Consider the following 17,121-nt stretch of genomic DNA (forward strand, 5'->3'; position numbering starts at 1 on the left):
ACTAGTGTCACTTAGAAAAGTTATTTGTATATTAATTTTAAACCCTCACAACAGGCCTTTTTCAGCTTGGAAAATGACTGCAGTCTTTGGCTTATCAAGAATCCTGGGTCAGAAAAGTCATTCTTCTAGTCCTCCTTTTGCAATTTAAAAGATATGGGCACCTTTAAGCTTTGAGCTTTAAGAAAAAGAAATAAATAGTTGTTCAATGAATAGTATGCCCTAGGCAATCAATACCAGTACTTGACTGCTGTAGAGAGACTGCCCTTTTTGATGGATAAATTCCTTTACCGAAATGTGAAAACCTTCAAGTTGAAAATGAACTTAATTTACAATTAAATGAAGTCTAATTATCGATAAAGACTTGAAGAGAAATTATTTTAAGCACTATGGACTTGATTTGAAATTCTTTTTTTTTCCCCAAAGGAATCCTGTATCAGTCCTACCCTTGTTCATAGCACAAGAAACTATCGGGACTAATGGAGTCACCAAGTAAAACTTCACTTTCTTTTGGGTGTTTCCTCCAAAGACCTTCCTTCCTGAAAAGAGATTACTGAGATTCTGTGAAGTAGGGATGCCTGATTTAAAAATAATTTAGAACAAAGAAATAGACTTGGAGGGGGAGGACTCTCAATCCAGAGTGTTTTAAGAAGTGAGGCAGACAATTGTCCTTTCATTCTCCAGAATACTGGAGAAATGATTGAGCTGGGGAATTTTTACATACTTTACAGCAAAACCTTTAAAGGAGCATGTAAATGTGAATTATTACAAATACCTTCTCTGATGTAGTTATAGAAAGGTACTTTCTCTTACACAGAAGAGAGTAAGCAAGTTACTGATCAGGCCAAGGAATGGCCTGATACTATGTCCTCACCTTATTCTATGCCCTTCAGCCAGGTAACTGAATTGTCAATGCAGTTACCAGGACCTTGTAACCTCCCTCACCTCTGCAACCACGAGAGCCTGAGGAGTCAGGCTCAGGCAAGGAGAGTTACTTCCTAGGTTGTGACCCAGAATCCACTTTCCTATAAATAAAATGTAAAAAATAGTAATTTAATGTAATTTAAATAATACTGATTACAATATTTAAGGCATGTTTGTGGTTGTATAGGTTTTTAACGTGTGCTAGCCTAGACCCTAATTGTTTTTATTTCAGTGTTAAGTATTTAAGTGAGAAAATTCATTTCTAATTAAAAAACATCCACAAAGTTCTATGGGAAAGTTGGAGATACAGGATGAAATTCAAATCCCAAAGGGCAAGTGACCCCATAATTATGATTTTTAAAGGATCAAATGTTTTGCTACCTCTGTAATATGCACTTTGTTTTCAAAATACCTTCATTTGGGATTTGCTTGTGAGTAGACAGAGGGTTTTCATATGTAATGGCATAATCCATAATGGTCAATTCCTTTTCCTTCTAAAGGCAGATACAGAAGCCTTACATGGTACAATGCATAATGCTAGATTTATTTAGAGGAAGATTATCTAAATCCTACCTCACACACCTGATTACATGTGTGATTCAGGATGATTCATTCATATCCTCACGTAAAATGTAGTTAATAACAACCTCTACTTCTCATGACTATTGTGGGGCTCAAATGAAATAACATGGATAAAATGCTACATAAATACTAAATGGGAATCTATATGTATTTCACCTTTCTCCCTTTCCTTTTCTGATCAAGAATACATTTGAAGGGGAAGCCATCTGCACAGAAAACCAGACACCTGACTGTAAACTACCACATGACAAAGGCAATTTTGATTCAGCAATGCTTGACCAAAACTTCTTCTGCTACAGGGGTGAAATGACTTACTCTCTTTGAAATGGAAAGAAGGGGAAGTGATTGCCTTCGACCTTTCTACTCACCTCTCAAAGAAGATTAAGAATAGCCATCTGAAACTCAAAACATTGGGATTGTACCTTTGAGGAACTGGAGTATTATTGTACTACTGGAATGTCATGGTGGTTACTTTTGAAAAGTACTGTCTGCACTGATCCCAGTTAGAAGGAGAATGCAGCTAATTCAAGAATATTTTTTGGAGGGTCAACAACATTCTACAGTAGAAGTATCCAAGAAGGCTCTTCCCCTTTCTAACCATTAACTATTGACCATGCATGGTAGAAAGGGGAGGCAGTGCTGACTGAAGAGCAAAAGCTAGTCTTCAGTCTTTTTTTTATTCTTTCCATTCATCCCTCCATTCTATAAATGCCTATCTTCCCATTGGAAGCCCATACTGCATCTACTTCAGCTCCAAGAATAACCAAACTATGCAAAACTTGGAATTAAAGGCATTTTAGTATGGAGTTTCTGAAATGGGAAAAAAGTGACATACATGGCAAGGATGTGTAGTTTTAAAAGAATGTGATTGCACTGTACACTTTTGAGGACTGTATAAGACAGGAGTATATACTGTGTGGCCTTGGGAGACAGCTACCCTACTAGGAAGTGATTTCTTATCTTCTATTCCCTTAGCAATACTCATGCTCTATGCCACACTCTTTGAAGTTGCAATAATGTATAAAATATGGTGAATGGCTCTAATCCCTGCTGCCAGAAAGGCTAAGGCTGGTGGACCCATCTCCTTTACTAGGGAGTTCTGAGCTATAGTAAGCTAAGTTAATTGGGGTCTACACCAAGTCTGCCAGCAATATGGTGAGCCCCAAGAGCAAGGGGCCACCAGGCTACCTAACAAGGGGAGAGTAGACACAGGATGGAAATGGAGCAGATCTAAGCTGGGTCAGTAGGGCTAAACAATAGTGGAATTGAGTCTGTGAATAGCCCCCATACTTCCAGTACTCTTCCCCAAAAATGGGACAAAAAGGAACATAGGAAGGTTTTTTTTGTTTTGTTTTCATTCTCCAACAGCCAACTTCAATAAAGTCATTTGGCACTATAATCCTAAAGAACTCAGCTTCCTGAGGCAAAGAAAAAACAGACAAACAAGACAGAAAAAAAGAGGGCCATCCATGGGAAATTGGTTTTGTTTTAGGATTAAAAAGTAAAAGTTCATTTTGTTCCTTCTTTTAAGAGAAATTGGAAAGTTCATCTTTTCCATGACCTTTTTCCAGAACCTTTTTAAGAAGGCATCCAAAATTTCTTTGTAAAATATGAACAATTTTGGCGGCTGAGAAGGAGTTTCTCAGTCTTCGAAAAATTGCAAAGGGGACCAAGTTTCTCTCATATTTACCTATGTCCCTCTATCCCCCTCCTCCCACCTGCCTCATGTCCAATGTCACTTTAAGCAATATGAAATGTCCCAGTGAGCATCCCACCCCGGTCTAACTTTCACTATAATGAGCCATATTCCAGAATTATCTATTCTCTAATCTAAAAATCCCTTTCCTTCAGTACCCACTGAATTCAGTGGAGAAACTAATCTTATTAAAGTAATTTAGACTGACATGTGAATGATTTCCAGGCTTGACTCTCCCCAGGGATAGTTATTACTTTAAAAGATGGTTTTGTTGATTTAAATGAATCCCTAATTGTTAGTCTATGTTGAGGATATATATCTACAGATATATATCTGTAGATATATAGAGAGAGAGATATGTATATGGAGAAGGTTTTGTCCTCCTGTGACCCTTTGATTACTGTAGGCCAATACAACACTAGGAGGATGTAGGTCACCACCTTGGCAGCTGACTACTAAAGACTGGCAACCCTGAGGTAGTATGAGAAAACCATAATTCTCTGAGATTAGGATATTTTCTCTGAGCTTTTTTTGTTGCATGTTTTATGTCACACTGTATGTTTGAGAATTGATACAAGATGCTATTCTGAGACCCACTCTTGGGGGTCAGAAAGAGAATGTCAATAGTTAGAACCAAAATGTACAAATCTGACACTCGTGGAAAGAGGAAATTATTCTTCCAGGATTTTTTCCATCTTTTAGCAGACATGATATTGACACAACTTTGAAACAAATGATGTTGGGGAAATGCACAGTTTAAATGCGGAGGGTTTGGAGAAGTGTGTATTTTCTTTTAAGAGAAAAAAAAAACCCTCCCATAGTTCAATTCTTAAAGGATGAGGTATCATTTGGCAAATTCAAAATTCTGGGTATGGCACTCACTGAAAATCAGACTTGAAACTGCAAATTTAGGCATCATAGTAGAATAGAAAGAATAAATACCGGGACTTGATTTCAAAACCTTTCTCTGTCATGTGATCTTATGTGAGTCAATTCCCCTCTTTGGGCTTCAGTTTCCCCATCTGTAAAATAAGAGGATTGGACCGGATGACTTCTAAAGTCACTCCCAGCTCTAGATCTCAGAATCCTCTGAAATTTTGTGCTTATTAGGGAGAGAACAAGTTTGAATCCAACAAAGGGATTGGGAAAGACACTACAACATCTTAGAGTGTTAGAGACTTCACACTCTCGGATGGTTCTTGGAAGGAAGAGGCTTCCTGTTGCTTTAGAATACTGGCACACGACAACATGTAGGAGGAAACAGGTGGTTGTCTCACGTAGACTGAATAAGCTGGAGTTTAAAAAAACAAACTTGTAGGCAAGACAAGAACAATTGAAGTCCACAAGTGGCTGCATGAGTTGCTTCTTTCAGTACTATCAAAGGTTTCCTTTGCTTTCTCACCTCAGAAAGGGAGAGTAAACAGTGTTTAATGAACCCTAATTTTCACTTTTACAACTCTGAATCAACCAGTAAGTAGTATCTGAGTCAAACTTTTCCAAATATGCTGTCAGCAGATTCCACAAGTTGCTGTTTTTTTCTTACAGAATACCATGCCCCTTCTCAACCGCTTTCTATGCCCATTCACTGGAATTGTGAAGCAGCATGAAAAAGATGCATTCTAGTGGGCCCTTTATATTTGTCCATTTAGAATTCATAACTCCAAGGACTGAGATTGAGTCAGTGAGTGGTCTTTCAGTATTGTGGAGTGCCAGGTCTAAAGTAATTGTCAGCCCTATTGAAAAGTAGAGACTGATTCTTCTTTCCCAACGTGACTAATGTGGAAATATGCTTAATATGATTGTAATATGTATAACCTATCTCAGATTGCTTGCCATCTTGGGGTGGGGGGAGCCACAAAGAGAAAAATCTGGAACTCAAAATCTTATAAAAGTGAATGTTGAAAACTATCTTTACATGTAATTAGAAAAAAATAAAATACTATTAAGCAGGAAAAAATTAAAAAGAAAAAGAAAGGGAAATGGGGAGACGCATCAACCAGCTATACTCGTATTAGTGTCTTCCACAGGCTCAAAAAAACCATGCCCCCCATTGTAAGGTGCTGGAAAGGATGGCGACTGACACCGTGAAGTACTCTTGGTCTGTGTCAGACTTGCATTCTGCCTTCTGTAGAAGGTTATTAGAGTTTTCTGAAATTTGTACATTTGGTCTCTGTTCTTTTTCTAGCATGAAATGTTTAGATGTTTTAAATATTTGTCTTTATACCATTGCAGGAGTGGGGGAGGGAAGTTGGAAGGGGATCTTGGTCCCATCTGTTTGTATTTATCCCATTTGGGGAATGAATGTTTCAAAAATTCACAATATAAACTGCTTCATCTTAGATAACTTGTCTAGAATTATAAAATTTTGAAATTTTATCTTCAAAATGTGTCCTGTCTTGGGGGGAGGTACATGTTTATTGCCTATGCTCTAATTGACTGGAAAAGAGAAAGTGCTTACATTATATAGAATTATATGTATATATTTCCATTTCACATAATAAGTAACTTGGTCATTGTGTTAGTACTTTCCCATTTGAAGAGGAAGGCCAAATACTGAAGACAAATAGCTACTGAACCACTTGCCAAACTGAGACCTCAAGAAAAATACAGTTAGTGCTAGGGATCTCAACTACTCTCAAAGGAATGGTGGTTGGCAGACCTTATACCAGGTTTCCTTGATAGGTGAACCTTGGAAAGAGAATGCTAAAGGGTGACTTAAGAGCATTCTTCAAATGTGTGATAGCTTATAATGCGGAAGGTGGTGACTTCTTTTTTTCCATATTGCCGCCAGAGACAGCATCAGATGAAACTTATTATTCAGGATAATACTCATGAAGCATGAAGAATTATTTATTATTTATTTAAAACAAACATTTATTAAATACTTAATATGTGTCAAGTGCTGTGCTAAGTTCTCAGGATGCAAAAAGAGGAAAAACCAGTCCCTTCCCTCAAATGAGAGATTTTAGGGTCAGCCAAGAAAGGAAGGCTAAAAAGGGAAAACAATCAGGACCTTGGGCATGTAACCTAGTGTCCGTGTCCTCTACAAAATAGGAACATTTTACTAAATGATTCCCCAGGTTCCTTCTATGTCTATATGATTGTCATCATTAATTCAATCTACATTGCACTCACATTTCCACTTGGAGGCTTCAGTACTATGTGGCCATACACTACAATTCAGCCAAAGTGACCAAACTCTTACCTAGATTTCATCTTCTGCCTCCATGTCTTTGCTGTCTCTCATGTCTGGAATGCTCTCCTTTCTCATCTTTCTTACTTGGAATACCCTTTAAGTTTAGCTCCCTTTAAGACTAAGTTCAAGAATGTCCTTTCCCAATGTCAGCTTTCTATATCTTAGTTTATATCAGACTTTTTCAGAGATAGTTAATGCAAAAATTCTATATTTTAACATAACCTATGCCTCAAAATCTCTATGAATAGGCTTTGTCATTTTAAGAATTATTTCCAACATAAAGTACTTTCTTCTCAAAGCTCACCTTTTTTTAATGTTCTTTGAAATTTTATTATATAAGATGTTCCAAAAGTCTTACACGTTAATAGCTAAAAACTGCATTAAACATTTTGGGATACCTTGTATAGTATCACAGATTTAGAGATGGAATCAGACTGAGAATCTTGTCCATCACCCTCATTTTATAGATTATATAGCAGAAAGCTTCAGTTGGGTTCTAATACCTTATTACCTGCCTTTTAATGATTCCTTAACTCATGGAGATTCCCTGGGTTCAACAGTAGCAGCCATAAAGGGTTAGGTGGGTGGGGAGGGAAAAAGAAGTTTTTCTTCCTCCTCAAAAGGGAGTTCAACAAATGTTAAGCAGAGGGGTTTCAGAGTGCCTTAGGATCACACATCTACAGCTGCAAGGAACCTCAAAGCTCACCTTGTCCAACTCTTTTATTTTATAGAAATATTATTGCTTAATTTTCTCCCTTATCTGTAACTTATAGTTGTTGGAAGATAATCTCTAAGGCCCTTTCTTGGTGTAAATCTGGGCAGCTAGGTGGCTCAGTGGAAAGAATGTCAAGCCTGAAGTCAGGAAGTCTCATCTTCCTGAATTCAAATCTGGCCTCAGACCAGCTGTGTGACCCTGGCCAAGTCATTTAACCCTGTTTGTTTCAGTTTCCTCATCTGTAAAATAAGCTGGAAAAGGAAATAGCAAATCACCCTAGTATCTTGGCCAAGAGAAGCCTAAATAGGGTAATGAAGAGTTGGACATAACCAATAAACGAATGAATGAACAGCAACAAAAAAAGTCTAAATCTATGCTCCTGTCTGACAAAAGGGTAGTTATTGAATAGTCACAATTATTAGTCCCAAACTGGAGAATCCAGAGAATTTCTTGAACATGGCAAATTTTTATCTAGTTAGTGGGCCTCAACTCAACTCAAGTTTCTGCATTAATTAAAAATATTATTTTGGCAACTATGAAAGATGGTTTGGAGAGGGAAAATCTCCCGATGAGAGTTAATGAGGCCTTGAACTAGGCTGTTGGTCAGCTGTGAGTGGAGAGACAGGAGCAGATGTGAGAGATGTAAAGGTAGTTAGGATTTGGCAACTAATTGGATATGGATGGTGCAGAGACAGATGTTGGGGTAAGAGAATATGACTGCTATATTTAAAAGTGACTGAATAGTCATTCTGGCCAAAGACCTCAGGGAAAAATAATCTGGATTACAATAACAAAACAAAACAAAACACCATTGTTGTATCCTGTTTAGTCAATGAAGTGCTCAAAAAGCTCTAAGAAAAACAGTGACTAAACATGAAGTCATTTCTGTGCTATGCAATCTCATTTGCATTGGATACTACAGCCTGAAGCAACAATCACAATTTTTGCTATTCTTAAAATTTCTAACTTTTATTGAGATCTTGTTTTTATATCTTCATTCTGAATATATCCCTTCCACTTACTTATCCAGAAAGCCACTCCTCGTAATACAGAATAAAAAAGAAAGGGGCGGGGGGGGGGGGGGGGGTGAGGAGCATTTGACTTATTTCTTGTTTTTGCATAGATGTAGCTCATAAGTTTGATATTTTGGTATCAACCCTGTATGTGGTCCAGGATGATGTTTCCCCACTGGTGCTATAGGATCATGACCCACAGCACCACTAAGAAGGTAAGATGGTGTGTTAACAGGGAGCTTCCCACTTGTTGCTACTTTCTCTGGCCCACTCCTGGAGGAATCCCTGAGCAGTCATTTCAGCCCCTATTCCTTATACTTCTGTGGCATCTTTAATGTTTATTAGTATACTTATCAAAGTAGAGAATACTTCCCAAAAAAGAATGATGACCAGGTAAGTGGTAGAGCAAAATAGGGAAGGCTAAAGAAGGTGGTAACATTAAATATCATTGTCCTTACACATTTGTTAGCAGAGAACTAGGGTTGTTCATAGCAGCAAGCCACAGTGGTCTATACCCATCAATCCTCCCAACTCTGCCCCACCCCCACCCTGCCCCCACAGCCCATTTTAGCTATTCTATGACCTTTGCTTCTTGTTACTTCCTGGGATCAGCAAAATGGTAGGAAAAATGGAATGACAAGAATTTGTAGAAATGTATTAAAAAGCATTATTAAGCTTGTAATATGTTCCAAGTACTGTGAGGATGTGGCTTAAATTCTCACTCCTTTTCACTCATTTCATAAGAAGTCACTTTCCAACAGAAAAGGGAACTTTTTATGCCCAAAGGGTAATCAAACTGTACATACCCTTTGATCCAGCAATAGCACTACTAGGTCTGTATCTCAAAGAGATTATAAAAAAAGGGGAAAAGGACCCACATGTATAAAAATATTTATAGCAGCTTTTTTTTTTTTGCGGTGGCAAAGAATTGGAAATTGAGGGGATGCCCATCAATTGGGGAATGGCTGAACAATTTGTGGTATATGAATGTAATGGAATACTATTGTGCTATAAGAAGTTAACAGGTGGATTTCAGAAAAACCTGGAAAGATTTACATGAATAGATGAAAAGTGAAGTGAGCAGAACCAGGGGAATATTGTCCATAATAACAGCAATGCTGTACCATAATCAAGTGTGAATAACTTTGCTCTTCTCAAAAATATGATCCAAGACAATTCCAAAAGGACTCATGATGGAAAATGCTATTCACATCTAGAGAAAGAACTATGGAGTCTGAATACAGATTGAAGCAGACTCTTGTCACTTATCTTTTTCATGGTTTTTTTTTTTGTCCTTCTGGTCTGTTTCTTCTATATATTTGCTCTCTTTTTTGTTGTTGTTTTGTTTCTTCTTTCTCATGGTTCTTCCCATTGGTTCTAATTCTTCTTTACAACATGACTAAATGAAAATATATTTAATATGTATATGTAGAACCTATATCATATGGCAAGCTTTTTTTGGGGAGGTAGGAGGTAAGGGAGGAGGAGAAAATTTTAAACTCAGAAGCTTATGCAAATGAATATTGAAAACTAAAAATAAACAAGTTTTTAAAAAAGAAAAAAAACCTTTATCACCTCATGGCTAGATTACTGCCAGAACCTTTTAATTGCTCTCTCTTCATGCCACTGCCAGATCAATACTTCTAAACCATCATTCTGATCATGCAAAAAAAAAATCATCAATGGCTCCCTACTTCCCAATAGAATAAATTAAATCCCCTTAGCCTAATACTGAGGGCCCTCTATCCAGCTCCAACCTCTCATTTAATCCTGCTTTCCTACTACTCTCATTCATGAAACTTTAGTTCTATCCAAACCGATTACCTCTTATCTCTAGACAATGCAGACAGCTTTCCCATCTCTGTGTTTTTATTTATTCGTGCCATTCCTTCAGCCTCTGATGCCCTTTCTATCCACTAATCCTTCAATTCACACCCAATCTCCTCCATGGAGTTTGCCCTGATCCTTCTAACCCATGGTGTTAGAATCAATCCAATGCAAATGTTTTTCCTGTGCTCTGGTTCCTCATCACTAACTGCCTGCTGAACATCTTCCCTGGGATGTCCCATAAGCATCTCAATTACAACATTTCCAAAATTTCTCCCTTAATCCACCTTTCCTCCAAATTTCACTGTTTCTGCTAAAGGTAACATCATATTTTCATTCATCCAGGTTTGCAAATGTTGAATCACTCTTGATCCTTCCCTCTCTCTCAGCACCCCACCCCCATATCCAAGCAATTGCCCAAGTTTTATCAGTTCTACCTCTGCAATACTTCTTGTATGGGGCAAGAGGGGAGGCTCGTGAGCATCAAAGCTGTCAATCATCCCCTGAGCCTGAGGTGGCCCGAACTGCCCAGACAACTTGCAATCTCACTCCTTTCACAAGGGAGGAGCTTCCTGCCCCAAGCAAGTCCCTCTCCTTCAGGTACCATTGCTTTCTCTTTCCAAACAATTTGATTAACCTCCCTTCACTGATGAATAAATTTCTTTTCAAACCCAATGAGTCAGATGGCTGCACCCAGGGAAAGAAAAATATTTGCCCTTTGCTTACTCCCAGGCTAAGTAGGAGAAACTGTCCCAGTTTCTGCCAGACTACTTTCTAATTTTCTCAGCAGTTTTTGTCTTTACTTCAATAGCTAATTTCTTTGTGTCTGTTGAACGCTGTACTACTATATTAATTTGCTTCTGGATGTTATGAATCTATTATGATCCAAGATCAACTTTTCTCTTTTTTTAACCAATAGCAAATTGTTTTGATGAGTATAGTAGTATAGCTTAAAATCTGATATTGCTAGGACTCTTTCTTTACCATTTTAAAAAAAAAATCCCTTTAGATTCTTGACCTTTTGTTTCTCCAGATGTATTTTTAAAAATAATTTTGTCTAGATTCATTAAATAAACCTTTGCTAATTTGATTGATACAGCACTAAATCTCTAAATTAATTTAGGCAGTATTGTCCAACCATAAACAATTAATTCCTTTCCAATTACTTAGGTTTGTCTTAATTTATGTAATTTATTTATGTCTTAATTTAATATATAATGCAATTTATAATTCTATTCATGTATTTTGGTACGTACACTCCCATATATTTTGTACATTGTATAGTAATCTCAAATGATTTTTCCCCTGTGTCTTATTGTTGGAAGCATGTGGAAAGGTTAATGATTTTGTGAGTCTATATTATATCCCTCTCCTTTATTAAAGTTGTTATTTTTATTAATTTTAACTAAATTAATTAAAGTTGTTATTTTTATTAATTTTAACTTCACTAAGTAAACTATCATATCATCCACAAAAGCAATGATTTTATATCTTCTTTGACTGTTCTTATTCCCTCAATTTCTTTTTCTTGTCATATTACCATAGCTAGAATAAATAAGCTATATCAAATAATAACAGGTATTATAGACATACTTGTTTTTCTCCTGATTATATGGGAAAGGCCTCTAGTCTTCCTCCTAAGTAAACAAGGCTGGCTCTTGGCTTTTTTAGGTAAATATTATTTACCATGTTAGTGTTTTCAACATTATCAAAAACAAAATCATACAGACTAAATAAATCACATAAGCCTAAAATATTTTACTTGTTTTTTAAAAAGGAGAAACAATCAAATTGTTCTGAATACTGTTCTCATTCTAACTGGCACAGCTTTACATTCATATAGGTTTTATCGGTTTCATTTTAAAGGGGTAATAGCAATAGAGGGAAACAGTGGGAAAATGTCAAGGATGTTATAACATTTTATGGTTTTCTATGTTTACATTTTTTGGGGGGGTGAGGTGATCGGGGTTAAGTGACTTGCCCAGGGTTACACAGCTAGTAAGTGTTAAGTGTCTGAGGCTGGATTTGAACTCAGGTCCTCCTTACTCCAAAGCCAGAGCTCTATTCACTGTGCCACCTTATGTTTACATTTTCAAATACTCATATCTATGTTTTATATTTTAAGACATTTTGCCTCAAAGCAAAATTTGCATGATATTGCAAGAGTATACTTGTCATAACAGCTAGGAGGTACATGGATAAAATCCTGGGCCTGGAGTCAAGAAGATCTGAGTTGAAATCAGACTTCAGGCACTTACTAGCTGTGTGACCCTGGGCAAGTCATTTGATCTCTGTTTGCCTCAGTTTCCTCATCTGTAAAACAAGGGTAATAATAGCATCTACCCCCCAGGATTGTTATGAGATCAAGTGAGATAAAAATTGTAAAGCACAATGCCTGGCACATAGTAAGCTCTATATAAGTGTTAGCTATCATCATCATCATCATCATCATCATCATCATTATCATCATTTCTATTCTAACTGTGAAGGCAGATCCTAGAGTTGTTCTTTTTCTTCCTCTTTACTCCTCCTTTTGTCCAAGATGAGACTCTCTTGTCATCTGGTAGGGGAAGAAAGGTTTAGAATAGAGTAACTCTGTCACTTACTGTTGTTTGAGGGAGTCCTCAAGCAAGGGGAAAAAATCACTTAAATTTTCAGTGCAACTCCTTGAACAAAAGACTTGAGCAGACTTCAGCTTTCTTTGACCATTGGAAAGTTAGACAGCAAAGGATTCACTGAGGTATCACACTATGAAAATTAATGCTGCCTTTTTTCCCCTCCAACCTACTCAATAAGGAAATGTGAACCTGAGGTTTCCAAGTAGACTGGGCAAGACTGAAGCAAAAAGTATTGTTATTTTTTTTTAAAGAGATCTATGTAGGAAGCTTTTGTAATAATCAAGATTTCACACTGAACTTTAGGGTTCTTCTATAAGTCAATTTCCTTATTAGTCTAGGTTGAAATTCACAAGGTTTCCATTTATGCAATATACACATTCCTTTAGTAATATCTGTCAGGTTTAGCTTAAATTTCAACGTGAGAAGTGACTTTGAACTCAGAGATCAAATTTCACATTTTTAAATCACCCTATTTTTCTTTAACACTAAAGCAATTATAATCCCTTAGTGACAGAGAGAGACAGAGAGAGACAGAGAGAGAGAGAGAGAAAGAGAGAAGTATTTGTATAACAGAGAGAGAAATATGTATTTGCATATAAATTGCACAAGATTTCCACTTTTAAAATGTCTCCCCTCCTCCCCCCAATAAAGCTCTACTAGGATGTTTCTTAATTCCCCCATTAAAAGATCATATTATGCTTCAGTTGAAGTAAAAAAAAAAAAAATGGAGTAGCAATTCCGATTTCAGACAAAGCAAAAACAAAAATAGACCTAATTAAATGAGAAAAGGAAGGAAATTACATCTGCTGAAAAGTACTATACAGTAGACAATGAAGTAATATCAATACTAAATATATATGTGTCAAGTGGCATGGCATCCAAATTTTTAAAGGAGAAGGTAAGTGAGTTATAGGAAGAAATAGACAGTAAAACTATACTAGTAGGAGACCTCCCTCTCCCTCTCTCAGAACTAAATAAATCTTATCATCAAATATACAAGAAAGAAGTTAAGGAGGTGAATAGAATTTTAGAAAAGTTAGATATGGTAGACCTCTGGAGAAAACTGAGTGAGGATAGAAAGGAATATACCTTTTTCTTAGAGGTAAATGCACCTACACAAAAATTGACCATGTACTAGGTCTTAAAAACCTCACAATCCAATGCAGAAATGGCAGAAATATTAAATGCATCCTTTTCAGATCATGATGCAATAAAAATTATAAATAATGAAGGGCCATTGAAAGATAGACTAAAAATCAATTGGAAGCTAAACAATCTAATCCTAAATAATGAGTGGGTCAAACAATAAATCATAGAAACAATCAATAACTTCATCTAAGAAAATTACAATAATGAGCCAACATACCAAAACTTATGAGATTCAGCCAAAGCAGTTCTTAGGGTAAACTTTATATCTCTAAATGCTTTTATGAATAAAATAGAAATAGAGGAGATCAATGAATTGGGCATGTAACTAGAAAAACTAGGAAAAGAACAAATTAAAAATCTTTAATTAAATACCAAATTAGAAATTCTGAAAATCAAAGGAGAGATTAATAAAATCAAAATTAAGAAAACTATTGAACAAATAAATAAAACTAAGAGCTGATTTTATTAAAAAATAAAACAGATAAACCTTTGGTTAATTTGATTAAAAAGAAAGAAGAAAACCAAATTACTAGTATCAAAAATGAAAAGGGTGAATTCTCCACCAACAAAAAGGAAATTAAAACAATAATTATGAGCTATTTTGCCCAACTGTGTGCCAATAAATCTGACAATCTAAGTGAAATGGATGAATATTTTAAAAAATATAAATTGCCCAGATTAACAGAAGAGGAAATAAAATACTTAAATAACACCATTTCAGAAAAATAAATTGAACAAACCATCAATGAAATCCTTAAGAAAAAATCTCTGGAGGGCAGCTAGGTGATGCAGAGGATAGGGCACTAGCACTTTAGTCAGGAGGACCTGAGTTCAAATCCAGTCTCAGACCAGATACTTGACACTTACTAGCTGTATGACCCTGGGCAAGTCACTTAACCCCAATTGCCTTGCAAATATGTGTTTGTGTGTGTGTGTGTGTGTGTGTGTGTGTGTGTGTGTACATATGAAAGGGAAAATCTCCAGGATTTATAAGTAAATTCTACCAAACATTTAAAGAACAAGTAATTCCAATACTATACAAACTATTTGGAAAAATAGGTGAAGAATGAGTCCTGCCAAATTCTTTTTATGATACAAATGTGTTACTGATACCAGGAAAAGCCAAAACAGAGAAAGAAAATTATAGACCAATTTCCCTAAGGAATATAGATGCAAAAATTTTAAATAAAATATTAGAAAAGAGATTACAGCAACTTATCCTGAGGATAATAACACTATGATCAGGCAGGATTTATACCAGGAATGCAAGGCTGGCTCAATATTAGGAAAACTATCAGCATAATTGACCATATCAATAACAAAATTAACAGAAACTATATCATTATCTCAATAGATGCAGAAGAAGCTTTTGACAAAATACAACACCCATTCCTATTAAAAACATTAGATAGCAAAGGAATCAGTGGAGTTTTCCTTAAAATGATAAGTAGCATCTATCTAAAAGCATCAGCAAGTAATGGGGATAAACGAGAAGCGTTTCCAGTAAGCTCAGGGGTGAAACAAGGATGTCCATTATCACCACTATTATTCAAAATTGTACTAGAAATGTTAGCTTTAGTAATAAGAGAAGAAAAAAAATTTAAAGAATTAGGATAAGTGATGAAGAAACAAAGTTATCACTTTTTGCAGATGATATGATGGTATATTTAGAGAATCCTAGAGAATCAACTAAAAAACTACATGAAATAATTAACAACTTCAGCAAAGTTGCAGGATATAAATAGACCCACATAAATCATTGGCATTTCTATATATTACTAACATAACCCAGTGACAAGAGATAGAAAGAGAAATTCCATTTAAAGTAACTGTAGACAGTATAAAATATTTTGGAGTCTACATGCCAAGACAAACCCAGGAACTATATGAACACAATTACAAAGGACTTTTCACATAAATAAAGCAGATCTAAATAATTGGAAAAATATCAGTTGCTCATGGGTAGGCCGAGCTAATATAATAAAAGTGACAATTCTACCTAAATTAATTTACTTATTCAGTGCTATACCAATGAAACTACCAAAATTATTTTGTAGAGCTTGAAGAATTTCATCTGGAAGAACAAAAGGTCCAGAATATCAAGGGAATTAATGAAAAGAAATGCAAAGGAAGATGGCCTAGCCATACCAGATCTAAAACTGTATTACAAAGCAGCAGTCATCAGAGCTACTTGGTACTGTCTAAGAAATAAGAGTGATGGATCAGTGTAAAAGGTTAGGTATGCAAGACACAGTAGTCAATGACTATAGTAATCTACTGTTTGATAAATCCAAAGACTCCAGCTTCTAGGATAAGAACTCACTATCTGACAAAAACTGCTGGGAAAATTGGAAAAGAGTGTGGCAGAAACTAGGCATAGGCCAACATCTTACACCATATACCAAGATAAGGTCAAAATGAGTACATGATTTAGATATAAAGTGTGATACTATAAGCAAATTAGTAGAGCAAGGAATAGTTTACCTGTCAGATCTATGGAAAAGGGAAGAATTTATGATGAAACAAGAGATAGAGAACATTATGAAATGCAAAATGGATAATTCTGATTAGGTTAAATTAAAAAGGTTTTGCAAAAACAAAGTCAATGCAACCAGGATTAGAAGGGAAGCAGAAAGCTGGAAAACAATTTTGACAGCCAATGTCTCTGATAAAGGCCTCATTTCTAAAATATATAGAGAACTGAGTAAAAATTAGAAGAATATAAGTCATTCTGCAATTAGTAAATAGTCAAAGGCTATGAACAGGTAATTTTCAGATGAAGAAATTAAAACTATCTATAGTCATATGAAAAATGCTATAAATCACTATTGATTAGAGAAATGCAAATTAAAACAACTCTGAGGTACCCCATCACACCTATCAGATTGACTAATGGAAAATGATTAATTGAAAATGACAGAAAAAAGATAAATATGAGAGAAGATGTGGGAAAATTGGAACAGTAATGTATTGTTGGTAAAGTTGTGAATGAATTCAACCATTCTGGACAGCAATTTGAAACTATGCCCAGAGGACTATAAAACTGTGCATACCCTTTGATCCAGCAATACCACTACAAGGTCTGTATCCGGAGGAGGTCTTAAAAAAGGGAAAGGACAAAAATATTTATAGCAGTTCATTTTGTGGGGGCAAAGAATTGGAAATTGAAGGGATGCCCATCATTTGGGGAATGGCTGAACAAATTGTGGTATATGAATATAATGGAATACTATTGTTCCATAAGAAATGATGACCAGGCAGATCTGAGTGAAGTAAGCAGAACCAGGAGAACATCGTACACAGTAATAGCAACATTGTGGGATGACCAGCTTTGATAGAGTTAGTTCTTCTCAGCAATGCAATTATCTAAGACAATTCCAAAAGACTTAGCATGGAAAATGCTA

The 17,121-nt window shown here is 35.9% G+C and overlaps 1 protein-coding gene across 3 annotated transcripts in view; it reads left to right on the forward strand.

Moving 5' to 3' along the window:
• The window catches only part of ICOSLG (inducible T cell costimulator ligand), a 25,936-nt gene extending 21,777 nt beyond the window's left edge, over window positions 1–4,159 (forward strand). For all 3 annotated transcript variants that reach the window (XM_027875547.1, XM_027875548.1, XM_027875546.1), the window contains one exon: window positions 1,687–4,159. In XM_027875547.1, coding sequence (XP_027731348.1) covers window positions 1,687–1,697 — 11 coding nt within the window. In that variant the 3' untranslated portion in view covers window positions 1,698–4,159. The remainder of the gene's footprint in view (window positions 1–1,686) is intronic.
• The last annotated feature ends 12,962 nt before the right edge of the window (window positions 4,160–17,121 follow it).

Source organism: Vombatus ursinus, unplaced genomic scaffold (assembly GCF_900497805.2).
Source record: "Vombatus ursinus unplaced genomic scaffold, bare-nosed wombat genome assembly UNPS02014809.1, whole genome shotgun sequence".
NCBI classification, from domain to species: Eukaryota; Metazoa; Chordata; class Mammalia; order Diprotodontia; family Vombatidae; genus Vombatus; species Vombatus ursinus.